General features: G+C 43.7%; 1 protein-coding gene across 12 annotated transcripts in view; it reads right to left on the bottom strand.

Annotated features, from left to right (window-relative positions):
• Nucleotides 1-19,995, bottom strand: part of auts2a (activator of transcription and developmental regulator AUTS2 a) — a 310,541-nt gene that overhangs the window by 167,782 nt on the left and 122,764 nt on the right. For all 12 annotated transcript variants that reach the window (XM_038708769.1, XM_038708770.1, XM_038708768.1 and 9 more), the window contains one exon: nt 4,281-4,382. In XM_038708769.1, coding sequence (XP_038564697.1) covers nt 4,281-4,382 — 102 coding nt within the window. The remainder of the gene's footprint in view (nt 1-4,280; nt 4,383-19,995) is intronic.

Genomic DNA, 19,995 nt, shown 5'->3' with positions numbered 1-19,995 from the left:
TTATGACATTAATCCGTTTCCAAAAGCTGTAATTTGAGTATTTGAAATGGTTTCACCACATGCACACAGGATTTTGAATAGGCTGTTATGTTTTCATCGGAAAGCCAGTAATAACTGAGTTCAGTTTTACTAGCCATACGAGAGACTTTAGCTGTGTTTGGGCTGAAACCGCTTCAAAAGCACAGGAAGACGATGTGCTTGACTTTTAACAATATTACTTCCAGATGTTTCATTACAAAACAACTTTCAAAGACCTCACCGCAAGAAAACCTTCTCGTGTGAGAGGAGCCAGGGCACACGAGTATGGATTTCAGGGACCCACAATTTTCACATTTTCATTTCAGTCAGAAAAACCAGCATGCAAAACTGTCTGGAGTAACATCAATAAAGTGCTTGTATTAATAATAGTGTTACAACCCATGTTACACACAAATCATTACCTTTTGTTACAGCGAGGTATTCTACACCATCTACCATAAAGTTGTTGTCCAAAAGTATAGATATCTTTGCAGGCAGAATTTACTCATTAGAACAGCTAAAGCATGATACAGGAAGCTTTGGCTGATGATAAAAATGGACACTGAAATATACGGGTGCATTCATTATCGCCTGCCTCTCATCACGTTGGCTAACACTGACTGGCGGGCTCTGACCCAGTACTCCAGTGCTTGCACCCGCCTCTCATCAAGAGCCTTGGGTGGAAAAAAAGGAGTAACATGCTGTTTACTCGCAATCCCAGGCCCGTAATTGCCAATTTATTTGATAGGCAGCCGGGTAATGATGGCATTTCACCCCTTGCCGCAGAGACTAAATGGGAGTGATTCATCCCAAGCTCCCTGCCCTCGCTGATCCAGCAGACTCCCTCTGCTCAGGACTGCTGCCTGCCTGAATGCCTGCCACCCAGACTGAAGGGGCGGGGTGTGGTGGGGGACGTGGGGGGTAGCTGCCATGTCGGCTTCAAACGAACCCAAAAGGGAGCACGGCGCTTCAGAGCAAATGCGGCTAAGCCTGCCAATTTAGCTGGGGTTTGGGGTTGAGGCAAACACAGCCGAGCTGATGTGCCATTTGTAGGCCTTAATGAGCTGGCAGGACAGAGTGAGGAGGGAAGGCGAGCGGGAGAGAGGAGGCTGCCAGGCCTGACCTCCTCTGGCCTCTATCTCCCTGCCAGCCAGTGCCAGGTTGGCAAACTCAGCTCCTCTGCTTCATCGGAGCATAGTTGCTCTGTGAGGGGAAGGGCAGTGCTACAGCAAATACCATTAGCGAACTGTTGGTCTAATGAACAGTTCGGGTCAAAGCTAGCTCCTGTCTCACACTGTTCCCTGGTACTAACGAGTGACTTAGATGCTTTCTCTTTGTTTTCGCACTGTGAGGGAGCATCTCTGTGCAGCTGAGCCACATGAGAAGTCCAGTTGCATTGTGCAGTGTTACAATCAAAACATTTCAGCTGAGCAAACACAGGGACTGCCATAGAAGAGAAAGTGCTACAGGCTTTTATAAATCACCTGTACATACAGTATTTCTACCTTCATCTGTAACAATGCTATTATACAGTAAATTAACTGCATTCTATAATCATAAACACATCACAAATCATCTCAGTGCTTGTTCTCTCCATTTTCGTTTTCCTCCTTTCAGTCTGGGGAACGCTGCTCTGCTACAAAAGCTACGACTTGCACCTCTCGTGATGTGTGAAGTGGGTTTTTACAGTCTGGCTGGAGGGGACTTGTTCAGAAACCTGTGGGGACTGGAGATGAAGCCTCGCACAGTGTGACCATCTAAAGTTACATGGGGGTCTAAAAGTCTGTCTTCATGGTGCCCAGCTTTCAGCGGCTCTTCTGAAGACATGTTCAGTCTCCTGTGGGGTGTCTTGACCACATGAGGCAGGGGGAACCAAGGATGATGTCCCTTCTATCTTCCAGAGTGAACTGAGTGGCTGAAATGCCAGCTCGGGTGGAAGTGATTATAGAGAGGGTGATAAATGCTTCCTGAGAACAAGTCAGCAGTGGGCAAAGTGTTTTTGCTTGAGAAAACCTGACATTTTCAAAATTACGAATATAATTTGGAATTTGGTGTTTCAATAAAATTCTCAAAGTAAACACGTTGGCTGGAGCTGTACATCATTTGCATTTCAGGGGCTGATTTCATACACAATACTGAAACCGAGTTAGATGAATGAGAAGCGACAGTGCTATTGTCCTTGTAGGCATTTGGAAGCGAGTGGTGCACCATAACATGATGTAACTGTTCAAACATGTTTCATTAGTGTGTAATGGGTCAAAGTGCAAACCATCACAGTGATGTTATCCAAATGGAGGGAAGTGGTTGGCCAGTGAGGCCAAGTCAGTCAAAGGATGATTACATTTCAAACAGTGATTAAAGAAATGACATGGAGCAAAGGCCTTTAAAACACAATATAATCATTACATGCAGTATTTTTAATTTGTCTTGGTATACTGCTGCACAGTCACCACAGAGCAGTCTGAAAGAAATCAGCAAGTATCATTTCAATTTCTGTTGTCAACATCAAATTACTTATTTCATTTCATGCCCAGTCAAGCATCGTAAAGCTACATGCAGAATCAGTTTTGCTTCAGTTGTTCGGCCATGTCTTTCTCAAAGACTAGCTCGCCTCCCAACTGACAGCTTTAATTATGGCCAGATATCTGATCGCTTCGCTGTAGATTCTCCACACAAATCAAAGAGCAGGGATGGGTGTCTGGCAGCAAGGTCCCTCGAGCCTGCTCGCTTTACATCTTGAAATATGTCACAGGGCGCAGGGACACAGCCGCTCTTTCTTCTGTCAGTTAATGCTTGCCTTCAGCTCCTCCACAAGGAACGAGGACCTGGGTAAGTAGTGTCTTTTTTTGTATCCGTCATAAAGAACAGAACCTCCGGGAGAGAAAGAGTGCGTATGTGTGTGTGTGTGTGTGTGTGGGTGTGTGTGTGTATGCGTGTGTGTGTGTGTGGGTGTGTGTGTGAGAGAGTCTGTGTATATTGTGTGTGGGTGTGCGTGTGTGTGTGTGCGTGTGTGTACATGTGTACGATGCAAATTGTGCTCTTAAACGAAAGTACTCCAAGAGTACTTGTGATCATTTAAGCTGTACCACAAAGAGCTCTGCTGAGGCTGAATTTTATTGGTATAACACCATATCAGTAACTTACCTTTTGTCTGTGTGACATACCGCAGGTGCAGGGCCACACACACATAATGACTCATAAATTAAGAACCTGGAGTAGAATTTATAACACTTGTGCTGAAAGAACATGCGCTGATTTATAATACTGACTTCAGTCTCTAGCTTTATAGTGCAGAACAGCTCTGAAAGGTTTTTACTGTTACATGTAATGATCAAGTAGATAGTTTGGAGGGTGTGCAAGTGTCTTACTGTCCACTTGCAAAGGCAAGAGTTGTGGCAAAACTGCTATAAATAAACCTCTGTTTCCTTATATAAAATATACCTTGATCATTTTTAATCGATTGAACTGTGGAACTTTTACCACCGCTAATACTTCCTCTCCATATATCACTCGTGACCATTAGTTACTTGAAGGTTACCATAATGAGTCAGTTCTATCAACCAGTCAGTTGTTCACTCAACATCTTTCAGTACTAATTTTGAAGGTAACCTGTGGAGTTTTTGACTTCTAGAAGCTCTATGGAGCAGTCCTTCTTTGAGTGGGTCCCCCTTTTTGTTTGTCTAGTGCACGCATATAAGGACGCATGTGCACGCAGGTAATGTAATTCCTTCCTACCAGTGGTTTCCCACAATTCCACTGATCAACAGGTGGCGGTGATGCACCAAGAAAGGCAAAGGCACGAAAGAAGGCTGCTGCTTGCAAGTCAACAAAGGCATGAACGACGCAGGTTTCGACTTTTCAAGAAAAATCAGCTTTACAAATATTTTATGAGGAAGGAAATACATTCATCACATTTGTTAGAGCTCAAGGACACACAAAATGTGTTTTGGAGTGTAACTCTAAATGTGAATATAACGTTTGTTTGTTTACATCCTCCACAGGGCCTCTTTAAGTTCTGCTGATATACAACAGTCTTGCCAAACAATTGGGATTATGAACTATTGTTTGGAGAAATAGATGTTGATGAATTATTGTGTCAATGTTCTTCTTCTGTTTTTTTGTCTGTTGCTATTTCTGAAATCCTGAACCCATGTGCCAGTAAACTAAATAAAAAAAACTTCAGACGGCCCTGACAGAACATCAAACTACCACTGAAGTAGTAGGAGCTGTCAAGCAGTGAGCTGGTTTGTTAATGTACTCACATCGGTCAGTCGGTCTCTGGAGCTGCTCCTGATGGAAGGCTTGGACTCTCCGCTTACACTCTCGCTGTCACTGTCCTTACAGTTGTTCTGCCCTGGCTTCAGCTGCCAAACACAACACACAAGGAGACCATGGGTTAACAACATGAAGCAAAACTGTTAACACCGCAGTTTAGAGCTTTACATGGATAACGCTGGCTGGGGAAGGCATCCCACAGAAATTGGTTCATGAATATGTGAGAACTGGCAGGAGCTGCGGCGCTGTCTCCGTAAATCTGTCATGTTTCGGAGCCTATTCAGCGGCCATCACTCCGCTTGCCAATGACAGATGCCATCTGATCTCGCAGTATGAAACTCCTCTCAGCCCACGAAATAGAGAACAGGGACAAAGACCCCTCCAGAACCTTCAAATGGAGCGACTATCCTTTCCAAACAGACACCACATGCCGAGGCAGCAGGAGCTCAGCAAGTGTCATCCTCTAGACACTCTGTTCGAGATGCACCAAAATGACTAAAAAGAATAAAGAGCAGGACGTGCCAATCCGCAAGCATCTGAGGCCCTTCAAAATCGGGAGAACAATAAAAGACTCTTGGGAGTGCGGAGCTGAGTGGAAGGAGGTGGGGGTCTGTCCAAGTCTGCGATTGATGTCCTCTGAAGCTCCCATGCTGCTCCTTCCAGACCAGACAAACGCTGCAGGTTTCATTTCAAAGCATATAAAAATATGGCTTTATGGGACAGTGCCGTAAACGGCTGCTCTGCCACTTAATAGGAAAAGTAGAGCGTGGTGCTGCACACACAAAGGATTTGGACTAGAAGATGATGGCTCTCTCCTTTACGCCTCCCTCTCCTGCTCTGGAGGGAAGGGACAGAGCTACAGTATATGCTTTTTTTTTTTTTTACTCCTCCTTCAATATTCTTTTTCAGGTATCGGCCATCATTTAGTGCGATGAAAGGGCACAAGGTGGGGGAATACCAAAAGAACCCTTGAGTTGAGGGGATAATTAAAATGAAAATGTTCCTTTTTCTGTAGCCATTAGTGGTGTGAAAGGAATCCTATTCCTTAGGGGGAATTGCATGATGGGTGGAAGGCGGGTGGATTGAGCAGAGTGCTGAACGTGATAAGAGAGTTTGAGCGCTGGGAATGCCTGATGGGCCTGTTTGACTCTGTGCACGTGTCTGAATCTGTGTGTGTACATGTGCGCAGGAGTGCACGTCTACGTGGTCAGGCGATACCGAAGCAAGGCTGGGGAGAGCACACAAGAACCAAATGTGGCACATGCACAGACACATGCACACTAAAGCCCTGCGCTGTGATAGCACTAATTACCTCCAACACATTTTATTCCCACAAAAACCAGGACATGTTTTCTCTCGTTTTATTGTAAATGCCAGACAATCTGAGGGGAGTTTAAATATTTTTAGAGTGAAAAGGGGAATAATATCTCATCCACCCTGGTCTGTGAACTGATCCTTGAAGAAGGGGCGAGGGACGATGTTTACACCCCAGTCTGCACCACCTTCATCAAAACATGTTGACCTATGATATTTATTAACCAGGCGGTGTCCCTGCTGACAACACTGGGCAGTGCAAGCCAGCATACTCATGCATTTATAAATGTGTACACACACACACACACACACACACACACACACACACACACAAAACCTTAGTGAAAGCTGCTGCTGACTCCTGCATCACATATTCGCAGTCCAAAGTCAAACTCATATATGGTAAGCTTATAAGGAATATAATCAGGCAAGTGCAGGAGAGATATAGAGATTTGTCTTTTATTAATCAATGTGGTATCAAAATGACTTTGCAGTAGTGAAAGCACATAATTACACAGTCTGTATCCTAGCTTACCAATGGGAAAGTACTCCATGAAATCAGAAATCTCGCACAAATTTAACTGTGTGTAACGTCTGAAGAACATGTCTAATAAAGACATTCCAATAAAGAGCGGCTCATCTTTCAGGGCTATTACATAGCTCGGGACCTGATTACACAGCTATTTGAAAACGTATCCCTCAGCTTGTTCCCTTTAATTTCCCCCTGAGCTCGCTTAAATTACTTCAGAGAATTGTTTTTTTTTTTCATCCTCTCTCCCCTTCTTGAGGTTCAGGTGATGGATTCATTTCTTTTATGGTGTGATTAATGGACGTCTTAAGCATATGGAGGGAATGCTGGTGGTCAGTGACATCAAAAAGTGAAGTTGAAATGTAATGACCTGCTCTCTGGTGATGAATGAGAATCCCGTGTGCGGGTGTGGGGGGCAGGCTATGTGACCTCTGCTTTAACAACTGATCTCATCACTTCCATCTGATTACTTCTGATGACTTGTTGCAGCGTGCAGGTAATTCTCTATATTTGTTTAGCCTTCAGTTTTAAATCTCCTGTAATGAACACCAGTGCGCTTCACTGTATTCAACAGAGATCTAAGGTGGAGAGAGACGATGTGTGTGTGCAGATGCCCCAGACTGGTATTGCTGTATAGCACAAAGACATTAATTAAGATGCAGGTTGAGGCATACGGATGCATTTATTTAATGACCGTACTGTATCTGCACAGCCTGGGTGAGAACTTGCCCTGCAGGAAGATAAACAGATGGTTTTAATATTCCAGAGGCTAATTTCACAACAATTAAAGACACAGCGAGACATTAGCATCTAATGAAACATTTAAACTACTAGTAAGTGCATCTGCCATTAATTTCCACACAGTGAGGTCTTGTTTTCCTGCAATCTGTTCTGTGTTAGGGGATAATGTTTATTTTTTTCCTTTTTCTCTCTTACCAGTCTGAATTTACCGAACTAGAGAATCAACAACTGTTTTCAATCAGCAGTCAGCGTGATGCTTTGGAAGAGAGCAGCCGAAACCTTAGCATGAAAGAGTTCAGCCCACAAGTATGAGAAATCATTTACCATTCCTCATAAATCATTCTAAAATAAAAATAAAAACAAGTGCTTGTACTTGAGTTACTAGCAGTAATTCAAACTGTTACTGCCATAGTTTATTTGCATATAGTCCACCGGTGACAATGTTTCAGTAATGTCTGGGTACTGAGTTTCTCGTGATAACTCATAACTGAGTAAAAATTGTTCAAAAATTAATTTTAAGGTGTTATTGTCTGTGGAGACACAGCAGACACACACTTTGTTGAACATCTACTGTTTTCACTTGAGAGTAAGGTTGGGTGCTATCGAAAAGCCATCGTGTTAAAATCACGATGCCGGCTCAACATTTTGATGGATGATGGCATCATCTATTAAAAACCCATCCTGTTACTTTTAGTTGACTGAAATGTGCTTTAGTTGAGGACGAGCCTACTTAAGGGTGTGATTACAAAACAGACCAGTATTCTCTCAATGGTTTCATATAGTTAATCAAAGCAACCATATTATTTGGAAAGAAATGACTTACCCTATCTAAATAGATTATAGAGAAGCAAGCTGTCAATGATTTCCTCTTCAGAGGTCTGCCATGGTATGGATTTCCATTTCCATCCAGAAGATTGCCATTTCTTGACTTACGTTGACCAAAGCTAGGATCTTCTCACAGATCCCACTGTATTTTCACTCACACACTCTGCAAACTCTTGAATTTGAATTAGTTCTAACATATGAGGAATAGCAGAAGGACATTGCTTTTCAGTGTTTCTATTGAAGGTTAAGACTGAAATAAACCAATGCCTTTATAGATAAGCTCACAGCAGCATTATTGGAGCTGCCACAGGAAATACTAAAGGTGCTGTTGAATGTCATGTATGCCTCAGAAATAGTTATCTTGACATGTCTGCAGATGCACAATATGTCTGTTTTTACAATACAAAACTTTTATGAAAAAAAGTCAATATGGAATGTTTTCATTTCAGTATTGTTGCTAGTGGCAGCAGAGATGTAATAGCGTTATGTAGGAACTCAAATGTGATTCAGAGCATATAGAACGCTCTTCAGTATATTCCCAGATCAGAGTGCAGAAAAATTATAAAATCTCATTTAACACTGTTCCCCTGAAATGTAAGCTAAAACAGCTATTACAACATTGTCTTCAACATGTGGAGTCCATTATTTTTCTCTTTCTGAAAAGTGCTCACCGTTGCCATAGTGGAATTTTACAAGTGTATTGACCTATTCTCAAGGGCTACACTACAGACTCAGTGCAATCAAGCACAAAAGTAGGCCTGCTAACATTTCTAACCACAAAGGCCTTTTTAAACGGAGCCATACACAACCGGCCTGCCCCAGCAACTCCATCCCCAACCCCACCCCTCATCCCACAAAAAGAAAAAACAGAAAAAAGACATCGAGAGAACTGGGCTCAGTTTTCTGTACTGGCCTCAGTGGGATAGCCATCAGCTCCTGGTTTCCCTTAGTTACGCACAACAGCAGCTGCGGAGCTCAGCGGTAATAAAACCTGGAACAATTTAACGGCTTTTATTGTTCTTCTGCGGCTTTCAGAACAGCTAACCTGTCCTCTCAGGATCTGGCAGAGAGAATCCCGCTAGGGCAGCAATGAAAGAGGATCTCATTTACCTAAAAGCGCTTATAAATTTTTAATTTGCTTTAACAAGTAAATTAACAAGTCCCTCATTTGGGAAGTTTTATGGCTGCTTGCCACTGAGGGAGGGCCATGAAAGTTTTATAGATAATCCACTACCTAGGCTGTGTTGCTGATAATAAATAGTCTTTTTCCTGCGGCACTGTCAAATCCCCCTGGTTTTCACTGACTACACTTTGAATATCTCCTTTATGCTATCTTCACGGGTCTATATACCAGGGCTATTAAAGTGCTGGGGAGCTTCACGACTCAGCAGTTAAAATGAACAATTTGAAGAATTTCTGTCGACTTTATCCAGGCACTCTCATGTAGCCTTAGGAAACGCCATTGCCAAACATTAGACCACATTAAGCATCGCTAATTATGTCCCTGCCAGTCTCTATATCACATCAGCCTCACAGTGAGCCCAAATCCACCTTGGGCTGGTCGACAACAGCAGTTGGAAACTGCTGGGCCTGTTTAACTTGCAGCCGGCTTTATCTGATGAGACTGTTCTGTACAAAGAGGAGCAGGGGGTTCATCAGTTCCTGTGAGAGGGCGACAATGGGTCCTACGTCATCATTCTGACAGTGGTTGTGTGGGCGAGCCCACTGGCGTGCCCTGGCTCCGACCCTGTGCTTGGCTCTGAGGCCCAGATGCTTTAACTGCCACAGACAGGAGCCCGCCTGGCCCTCTCGTCACCCATAACCCCCTTTGCCACCTTCGCTCACAGCCTGTCATTGAGCATCAGCGCTTGGCTTCCATTGCCCCAGATCTGTTTACTGTTAGCTCTGTGTGGAAAAGAAGGCACAGGCATACAGTGTGAAAATAACCCTTTATACCTCTTCTCTTTTCTCTCTGTTGTTGAAGCATGAATGTCATGAGAATGTCATGGTGTTTTTCATCACTGTGACTAAATGACGTATTAAGACTTGGCATGTTTATTCTTAAGCCTACTGTTTGCTTGTGGTTAAGATGCCACTCACAGTCAGCCACTGCGGCAGCTTTTATTATTACCTATTGTATGTATGTAACGATGGAGAAGCTCCATTTCCTTTCAATCCTCTAGCATCATTGAGCGACAGTGATCTCTGGTGATCTTGTCAGACATCATTTTTCTAGCAGGGGAGAGATCAGTGTGGCTGAATGCACCACTCTGACCAATCTCAGGCCACAGAGGAGGCTTTTCTAGCATCTGTGCTGGAATGTGAAGCCAAAGCAAAGATATGGAGCCACTAAGGACTAGTCACAGCAGCCGCAGGGTGAGAGCATCCTGAGAGGAGGAGGAGGAGGAGGAGTGGGAAATGGAGGCTTGGGGGGGGTGGGGGGGGGGTAAACATGGTTGAGAGCACTGTCTTGATCTCATCAGTCATCCTGAGGACTCCATTTCCTCCACCACAGGCTGGAGGCTACTAGAGCTTGTGGCTGCATTTATATATTGCTATAAATCTCTGATCTATGACGACATTACAGACAAATCAATATGCTTTTAACATCCATCCTCTGCCCTGCGTCGCAATCACCCTTCTCCCCTCTCACAAATGGTCATATAATGCTGTAGACTGGTGGATTGAGTTATGGGGACAATTCCCAGATTTAATAATGAACTGAGCAGGTGGAGAAAGTGTGTGTGTGTGTGTGCGTGTGTGGGTGGGGGTTGGTATAAAAGCGGCGAGAGACCTCTACTCTCTCAGATCATATCTGAACATCTTGTTATAGTAGCCCCGCGTGGCAGTAAAATTAGCTTCCTGTCCACTTTACGCACCTCCGGTTCCATGAGTTCTAACATCCCCCAGGTACCACGGACAGAAAGCAGACCAGGAGAATACTATTACTAGATTCCTTCCCAAAATGCATTGGGGGACTGAGGGAGGAGCTGTGCTGGAGCAGGGGGGTAAAAAAGACCCTTCTTGCTGCCCAGTTGAGCGCTCATCATCACCACATAACAACTCAAAGACATTTGCTTGCAATTAATTACATGATGCCCTAGCTCTTCAATCTGTGCTACTGAGTCGTTACTTCACTACCGGCTTTCAGGGACCAATCCAACTAAAGCCACAGCCAGTGTGCCAAATCACAGTTCCCCGAGCTAGGCAGCCTCAATAAAGAGCAGTATGGGGAAAAAAAGACAGCAGAGAAAGAGCCCTCTCCTATCGGCTTGCAGGGGCTATCATTTCTCTCTTTTATTGCCATTTATTTTCCTCCAGGAATTCACTGCCCGTATATTGGCAGGCCTTCCAGTAGATGGAGGCAATGAAATTTAGCGCAGACACTTAACACTGGGTCAAGCCTTGTGTGCGGCTCATGTGTGGTGGTAATATGATAGACAAACGCTTCTAGTTTAGGGAAAGACAACTTTTTTTATGTTACAGGAATAGCAGCAGAGTGCTCGCTGTGACACGCGTTGCTGCAAAAAAAAAAAGGAAAATGGATAGCCTTTCAGAAGGAGGCAGAAATTACAAAACGTTTGTAAAATGGCAGAGCAGTGAAACCTGGCTGTGGCTATTTAAGAATGACAACCTAAATGGGTTAAAGTTGTCATAACGTTAAACGCTGGGGCATGGAGGAACTTCTGGTTGGAAAGTAATGCAGTAAATAAAGCTACAAAACATATAAGCTAAGAATTAAAAGACAGTCTACTGAAAGAGAAAAGTAGTGATATTAATTAATTGATTTACATCCACTCTGGAACAACACACAAGCATGACTGATTCAATTTGGAAAACATTAGATCTTTTCCTCATATCAATCACCTCGCCTGTGAATACCACTGCTCATAACTACAAGCTCTCTGTGATCCACTGTTTGCATATCTGCAGTGATTCCAATCACAGTGTCCAGTAACTCAGTAGACGTTAAAGTGATGGCCATGGGTCATAAACTGATCTCTGGTCAGCAGGTGGATATTGCCATTTTGTGAACAGGGGGCACTGTCTATCAGGCGCTATGGCTTGCGTGCTGGTGTACCAACCAAGAAGAATGATAGCGTCTCACCTGCATTTGGCTCCATCTGCACTGATATTCGGGGGATTAGAGGAGGCTGTAAAATTTGATGGCAGGATATACATTCCCTATTTGGCTGACCCAGGGTGTCTGTGCGGGGCCAGCGCTGTTATCACTAATCCCTACAGTAAACGTCCTCATTTAGCCACCTTCCTGAAATTCACATCTGTCATTATCAAGTCATATAACAAGACAGTGCTACGCTTTCACTGTATAAACAGCAGGTTGAGTTTGCTTGCTTCGTGAGGAGTATGCTAGAAAACATCTGCTCTGGCTGCTTTAACAGACTTGTAATGGGAGACAGCAAAAAGCCAAGGGCAACATGGTTGTAATTGAAGTAATCAGGACTTCAGAGACAGGAAATAATGCACATGTAATGCAACTGCAAATACTGTACTTTTTTGATGCAAAATGGAACATAAAGCCATTATAATGACAGAATATTGTCCATTAACATTAAATTGGAACCACACTGATGGCATAACTGACTCCCTATCCTCTCACTGGTCATAAAATGCAGCTGGAATGTGCCCATAATGTGCAGACAGGCTGGGGATCAAAACGTAAGTAGTAGTAATCTCTGCATTGTTTCAGTGCTGCCCTTCATGCGTTGTTGGAAATATTTTCATTATGAGTTTAAAATATAACTGGGAAAGAAACAACATCCTGTAACACCTAACAGCCCGAGATGAGACAACTCAAAAAACTTTAGTTGATTTCTCAAAAAAACAGAAAGCAACTGTTGTTACAGGGTCTGTTTTGGACACTGTTTGACCACTTGCAAGAATTATAAATGAGATTTATATTGTAGACATCACATAAAGCAGTGTGTGCTATGTGCAATTGCAAAAAAGGCTAAATACTGGAAGTAGATGGGAAATAAATGTTAGGATGTCTAACTTTTGTTGCAATGGCTAATATTACCATATTAACGTTTCAAATTCTACCCTATTTACATATACACTCACTGGCTACTTTATTAGGTACACCCGTTCAATTCATAGTTTTCACGTGACGTCACATTCCAAAGAAAACGCTCCCTTGGAGGGCAAAAACGATGTTACTTTCCGCTGCCCACCAACTAGGAAGCAAGTGATACACTGTTACTTTGAGTTGCGAGGAGACAAGCCTGGCCTGTGTTAGGTGAGGGATTCCCTACAAGGTACAAGTAAACACTACCACAGTCGAGCGCTGGCAGGGACCTGGCAGTTTTTAATGGCAGAAATACGGTAGTGGGTGCTGTATATGGATCGCAAGTGCCCAACACGTGCAGTTTTTGTCTATATCCATAGTTTTCTTGAGTTGAGAGGTGACTAAAATAAAATTGAATGGCTTTTGTGGTGTCTCTAAGAGGGAGTCCGGTGTGAGCCTAATTGTCACTACTTAAGGAGGAAAAGTGAAGTTGTTTTGAATTTGGAGTTAATTTGGAATCAACTATACACTGCCTTGAATAAACTAAAGGGCCACATCAAAACACATAAAAATACACTCTCTTTCCACAAATATGAAACAACCATCTAGATCAGTTTTCAGCTGAAAAACTATTTCAGCAACAGCACGTTGGAACAACTTTGAAAAGTTGTTCCTACTTGAAAAGCCTCTGTACAGCAGCAGTAACTAGGGCACATACTTGTAGCAGTTCAATGAAAGATGGTTTTACACAAGATGGAACACTGTCATCTTACTTTCTCAAAACTTGTCACAACTCCAACCATGGAAAATAAACACTGATTTCTTTATCCATTGTCACAGCTTTACTGTGGAAAAAAAAATCTGCACTTAGATAGCTACCTGCCATGCAAGACCTGACAGCATCCAGCAATGACTGCGCTGCTTGTAGAAATTGCTTCCCTACAATGTGTGTAAGGCAAATTACAACACACAGGGGGCCTGTTACATTTCAGCCTAGTTCCACATCACTTCGCTTCAAGAGAGACTATTTAGGTGGTTTAGTGCTTTTATTTATGTTGAGAATTACAGCAAGATCAAAATCTTGTCAGTTTTCCCCCCTCTGACAAGTAGTGTTTTCAGCAGCTATCAGCAATCTTGGCAGGGCAAAAGAATTGCTCCATGACCCTCTTTGAAAGCCAGGCCCTTAGTCTGTTTGTGTTTTGGTCTGGGCTTCCTCTAGCGAGTAATGGACTTCCTTCAACACATAAATCACACTTGTACACCCCTTTTGATTTTCTCTTCCTTTTTTTTTTTTTTTTGCCTCCACCATGTTTCGTTAAGTGTACCACATCTTTGTTCGTGTGAAGCTATTCTCTGTCACAAAAAGCAGCTGGACAATGCCGGCCCTCTTTCTCCTGTTCTTGGAAATGCACTTTTACAGGCGCTGAGGGCCACAAATGTCAACCACAGGAAGGCAATTATGAGAGTAAAATTACTTCCTTACTGTTATCAATCCACTCTGTGGACCCAGGGAATGGTTAAAAGCCACCATGAAATAGGGCACAGTTAGAGTTTTCTCCTGGGTCCCCGCCAAGGCTGCTAACCTCGCTATTAAAGGCCCCGACAAGCTTTGTCAATGCAATCTGCTGAATGCCGTGAGTGACACGCGATCGATATTCTCTACTCTCCCGGGTCATCACCAGTGACAGAGGCCTAAGTAATAATACAGCACTAGCTGCCTCTCTAACTTAAATGCTTCCACTGCCACAATATTTCTTATTTTTTTTGTCTTGGGGCTTGCAAGCTAAATTTTCTGTGCTGATCGAAAGAGGAAGATATGGAAGGTGGGAGGGTGGAGGTGTGTTGGGTGGTGGGGTGATGAGGAATTGCTATGTGTCTGGATTGATGCTGGCGAGGGTAGTGAATGTGGCTGGTTGAGAGGGGGGTGGGGGCACAGAGGGAGGGGGCTCTGATAAATCGAAAATGACTGGCTGCCGAGTTGTAATCTGCCAGCGTCGAGCCCCCTGTAGCAACAAGCCAAATGAAAAAGCACGCTGACAGGCCGGAGAGATGGAGGGCCTGCGGTAGATTGCGGGGAGGAGATGGCGCAAAGGAAAGAGAGAGAGGGAAGGAGCAGGGCGAGCGGGAGGGGGAAGAGGAGAGGGAGGGAGAAATTGTGGGGGAGACGTTTACGTTTGTTCCCGTGCACGGAGGTGTTAGGAAGCGGCGAGAGAAAGGTAGTGTGTGGTTGCAGGCAGTAAATAAAGCTTGTGTACACTCCAGTACACAAAGACACACGCGCACACACACACACACACACACACACACACAAACTATTACCAGACGATTATCATTACAATATCTAATAAGGTCTAATGTAAACACCAACAGTTGGCAGTGTTGTACCACCCATCAAGAGCTGTCAGTTAGCTCCACACTGAAAATGTGTTTTATGTGTTTAGAGGACTGGGCCTGTGTGTATATATACAGAGGGCGCGTAAATCTCTTGTTATATCTTTCCATTTTGCATAAATGCCATGTGAAAGGGCTGTGTACACACTCACATAGACACATGGGGGCAGCTGTTGTGTCCTTCACGAACAGGTGAGTCAAGCTCCAACATCAAAACCCAACACAAGAGCTCCACCTACTGCAAGTGGGTCCTCTGTTTCTCTGTTCAGACAGCCAGACCAGCTCTGGGAAAACAACAGCAGGAGGTGGCTGTTCATGTACAGCATGCAGCTCATTTCTACCCATTCCATTAAATCCTAAAGTAGCCTTTCTCACTGAACATCAGTGTCAGACTGAGGAAAAGCCAATCCAGACAGTGCTAATAAGGCTGCAGCAGTCCGGCCTTGTCTGGCTGCCTGATACCATGTCAGCTGCGCTGAGAGCTAAGAGCTAAGCCCACTCTCCCCTCCCAAGTATTAAGTGTGTAAGCCTGATGCCTGTTAAGCAGGGTCTTGCAGGAGCAGGGCCTGAGAGAAGGAGTCAGTCTGCCTCACTGTCTGCCTGCCTAATAGGCCTGCTGGCCTGAAAACACAACAGCACTCCCTTGCAAAAATGCAAGGTCAATTCAGCAGCAGTGGTGAGCCCAAGACAAGAGGACCAGCATTGTAATTGGGAACTCAATAAAGCTCATGTGGAAAACAATGTAAGATGATGCTGACAGATCCCACCCACCAGGACCTCAGACAACCCAGAGCAAACAATCTGTCTGCACAGCCATCCATAACCCTACACAGAGTTTACACATCTACATCAGATGAGCTGCATATATTTAGAAATCACTGGTGGCACAGCATGGGGCCTGATGAATTCGCAAACAGCAGGATATAGCGCCACTATACTTTCAACAGAATTATCTGCAGCTCTTTGTCTGTTTATCCATCGCTGCTTTTTTCCTCTGCTTCACCACAGCAGCAGACATGCCTAGTAAGGCAATAGGGGCCTTGAATCTGTAAAGGCTGCATCCCTCCTCCCCCTGTTTCATTTGCAGACCTGTGGCTCACAGTCGGACTGTCGCAGAGAAAAGCCATCTCCCTCCCAGCATGGCTGCTGTTTCAGGGCAACGCAGATCTGCTGCGCGCACCTCGACTTCCCGCGCTCCCACTGGGCTATTCAGGAAATCACGGCTGATACTGAGCCATTTGTCTCCCTTTTGTGCTCACCCCTTGTTGCACCGCAGCAAAAAAAAAGTAAAAAAAAGAGTATAGCACCCCACCCCCACTTGAGCAGTGTTTCCTCGATGTGACAATTTCGGTGAAAGGCATACAAAACATGAATAAAACACAATTTAAAAGCCAGGCTCAGCCAGAGTGGAAGTTGGCCTGTGGCTTTTTGAGTTTGCTGGGGAAAATTTGGTTCTCAACCTGAGGTTTATCACTTGAAACTTCAGGCATTTTCTGGAACAAAACTAGTGTAATAATTCCTAAAAGGCCAGTATGAGATGAAGACTTTATCTAAGCAGCGTAAGAAGCTTTAGACCTTACTAAAGGTCTAAATACTGAAGGAAGTAATGTGGTTGTTGGACTGTGGCTTTCAACTGCGACAAATTTTGTGTCAAATGGCTTTGAAGTACATAGGATATGGATGGCATGAGCACTGCATAAACAACCCAGGAACCAGGGATCATAGACTCATCAGTGCAGATTTGCTAGCACACATATTCCTCATCCTCAATCAATTATCCTGTCAAAAAACAGGTTAAAGAGGCAGCTCTCACATATTTGTGGCTAATGAGCAAAAAAAGGGGGATAACCTGCATCACAAGACCTTGTCTGACTTCAGAGCAAAGTGTCTTGCTGTTTGGAAAGGGATGTGAGAAGGAGTGGTTCAGCGTTTCACTGATAAGAGTGTGGGATTTAGGTTTTCTCAACTGTTTTGCAGGCTGACTTTATTCTGCTTTCCTGTGGGCTGACCTGCCTCCATGATAGCAGTGATGTAACCTTGTACGCTAATCAGTGTTTGCTCAGATAAGCTTCTATCACACTCTGAGAAAGACGAAACATATAACCATGACCCAAAGCAAAACCTTGTGAAAACTGTAAGAGTTGGAACATCAGTGAGTTCCCGACATGAAGTAATCACAACGGCGGTTTATTTTCTGCTGAGCACAACATAAAACTCAAGGCTGTGGCGTATTGTACTAAAATAAATGATTCCTGATGGCCTTATGCACATGCAGACGTCTCATTCCCAAAACAGCTTTTAGTGAGAAACTACAATTTCAACAGAATCAATTCAGTTAACAAAATCAGCGCCATAGCTTGTGTCTACAAACGACAGCTGTACCTTAACAAAGTGAAAACACTCTCAGACAGCATCACAGTTTCAAACAGTGTAAATGTACTTGTATTTTAAATTATGTAGGAGCTCAGTGAATGCAAATGAGAACTACTGAAGGCTTATTTTCGATACAGAATATAAAAAGGAGGAATGAAGTAGAGAAAACATGCAAAGCTGGGGACAATCTTAAAAGTAACAGGAAACATTGTTGGTTTGGATGAGAAATGCTTTTACTTCCCTGGAGTCTTACAAGCGAGAGGGAAAGAACAAGGCTAAAACAAGCATCCACTGCATTTAAAAGCACACTTTCGACAAAGCTTTTTTTTCTTGATAACTCTGCATTTACGATTGCCTGTATACACTACATTTAATGAAAGCACATCAACCTTTTGTAAACCAGAAAGACTTGAGTACAGGCTTCGAAGAGCTAATGTCGAAATTCCCCCGAGCGTCTTCTAAACACACAGGTGAATAATTTAACACAGCCTGAACAAAGACTGAATCTGAGTTCTCCCGTGTATGCTGCACTTTCTCTCCCCGTCCCACAAGAAGGAACAACGATGCGGGCACTTCTCTGTTTGTGGCTGAGAATGTTTCTGCTTTCTTTTGAGCTTTCAGAGTTGATTTTCAACCGGCAGCCAGAGTTCCTGCTGCTGTTTCAGTCAGACCCCCTTGTGTCTTCCTTCCCTGACGGAGAGCTGCAGCACAACAGCCTGTCACCCTCCTGATGACCTGTGGGTGGTGCTACATGACAACACATCAGGAGGTGGAGTGGAAGGAGGAGGGAAGTAGAAAGGACTGGAAAACAACACACAGACAGCATACCCTGGTTATCTAATATGTCCACTGTGAGGAGAGGATGTTGCGACCTGCTGGTTTTGCTTGTTTGTCACGGTGTGTGTTTTAACAGTGGACATCTTTAGAGCATAAAATTTTGAACATAAAATCTTCCAAAACCAAGGAGATAGACAAAGATGTGTGTTTGTTAGTAAAGCTCTGATTCAGTTTCAGTGAGTGAATAATTGAGCCAAGGATGCAGGACAGCTCCGCACTTCTGCTGCATTGATTTATACTTTTTTTTGGAAGTGTCCATTGTGAGTCCAGTGTTGCAGAAGTGCAATGCTAAATTAGTGGAGTACTCTTTTAAACCTCTGATCAGAACCAGTAAGTGAATAATTGTGCCAAGGATGTAGCTCCAAGCTTGCTTTTAATGCAGGACAAGAAAAACACAGTGACTTCATAAGTTTCCAAATTTGATACATTACCTCTTCCACATGGTGTGAAGAGTTTAGCTTGCGGCAAAGACATAGTGCATTAAGGACATCACTGACCACACACACCCTAAATGAAATGTTAAATAAGCCACATCCTGTTTGGTTTGCAGACTAATAACCAAACTGTATTTCTATAGCGCCTTTCAGAAGCAGGGTTACATGGTGCTCCATAAAATACAATACCATACAAGCAAATCATAAAGAAGTAAATCTAAAAGTACACCATACACAGAAAATGCAATATAAACAATGAGTTCAATAAGTAGATAAATTTAGAGACATCATACAAATAATATACAAATGCAAGTCTGTGCAGGTGGGTTTTTGAAAGCTTTTTAAAATGAGGCACTGACTCAGCTGATCTGATAAGGGCTAGAACAGTAAAAGCATGATCCCCTTTGTTTTAAGCCTGGACATTGGAACTTGCTGAGCACTGTTTGATTCTCTGATTCTCTGACTAGAGAAATACATTCAGTTAGTCAGTATATCATATTGTATGATTGCATATACTCTCTTTCTGTGTTTTCCTGCCTGCTTTCCTGACGACACCTAGATTTTTGAGGGAAGGCTCTCACTCAACCTCTCTTCTTAAAACAGACTTGCGTATATACTCTACCAGTAGCCTTTGTGGTTCCACACTGTTCTGCCAGTACAGCGGAGTGAATAGTTTGCCTGGGCTTAGCAGGAATAATACAGTATTGAGCTGCACACAGAGAGCTGAGGAGGAGTGGCTGGAGGGGATGTGTGGGGTGGAAGAGGCTACCTCTGCTTGTAGCCCCGGGCAGAACTGGGAATCAGTTCAAAGATTCCCTATACAACTCTGATTAAAAATACACAATGGATCTTTTTAACTTTCATGGCTAATAATTGATGAACACAAAGGCCCTCTTGAATTTTCCATGTGAAAGAGGAGCTGACATTCGAAAGGTTCACTGAATCTGAGCTTGTAGCCCTTCTTCCCTCCCTCCCTCCTCCTTCTGCACATCTTTCTGCTCTCCATCTCCTTATAGCTTCGGGCTAATTGCAGCGATTTTAGATGATTGTTATTAAAAACAGGCGAGCGGCGGCGCTTTGCGAGCTGAATCCCCTCGAGGAGAGGCCCCGTCACACCAGGAGAGCCTGTGCATCCTAATGACTGCAATCAAGGCCTGCAAGAGCGAGGGCGCCTTTGTTTTCTCCGACGCAGTGAAACAGGCGAAGAGATGCACACACAACACACTCTA

Source organism: Micropterus salmoides, unplaced genomic scaffold (assembly GCF_014851395.1).
Source record: "Micropterus salmoides isolate LMB-PRFRI ecotype aquatic unplaced genomic scaffold, ASM1485139v1 Ms_hic_scaffold_9, whole genome shotgun sequence".
Lineage (NCBI taxonomy): Eukaryota > Metazoa > Chordata > Actinopteri > Centrarchiformes > Centrarchidae > Micropterus > Micropterus salmoides.
This window is presented reverse-complemented; position numbering and strand designations above follow the sequence as displayed.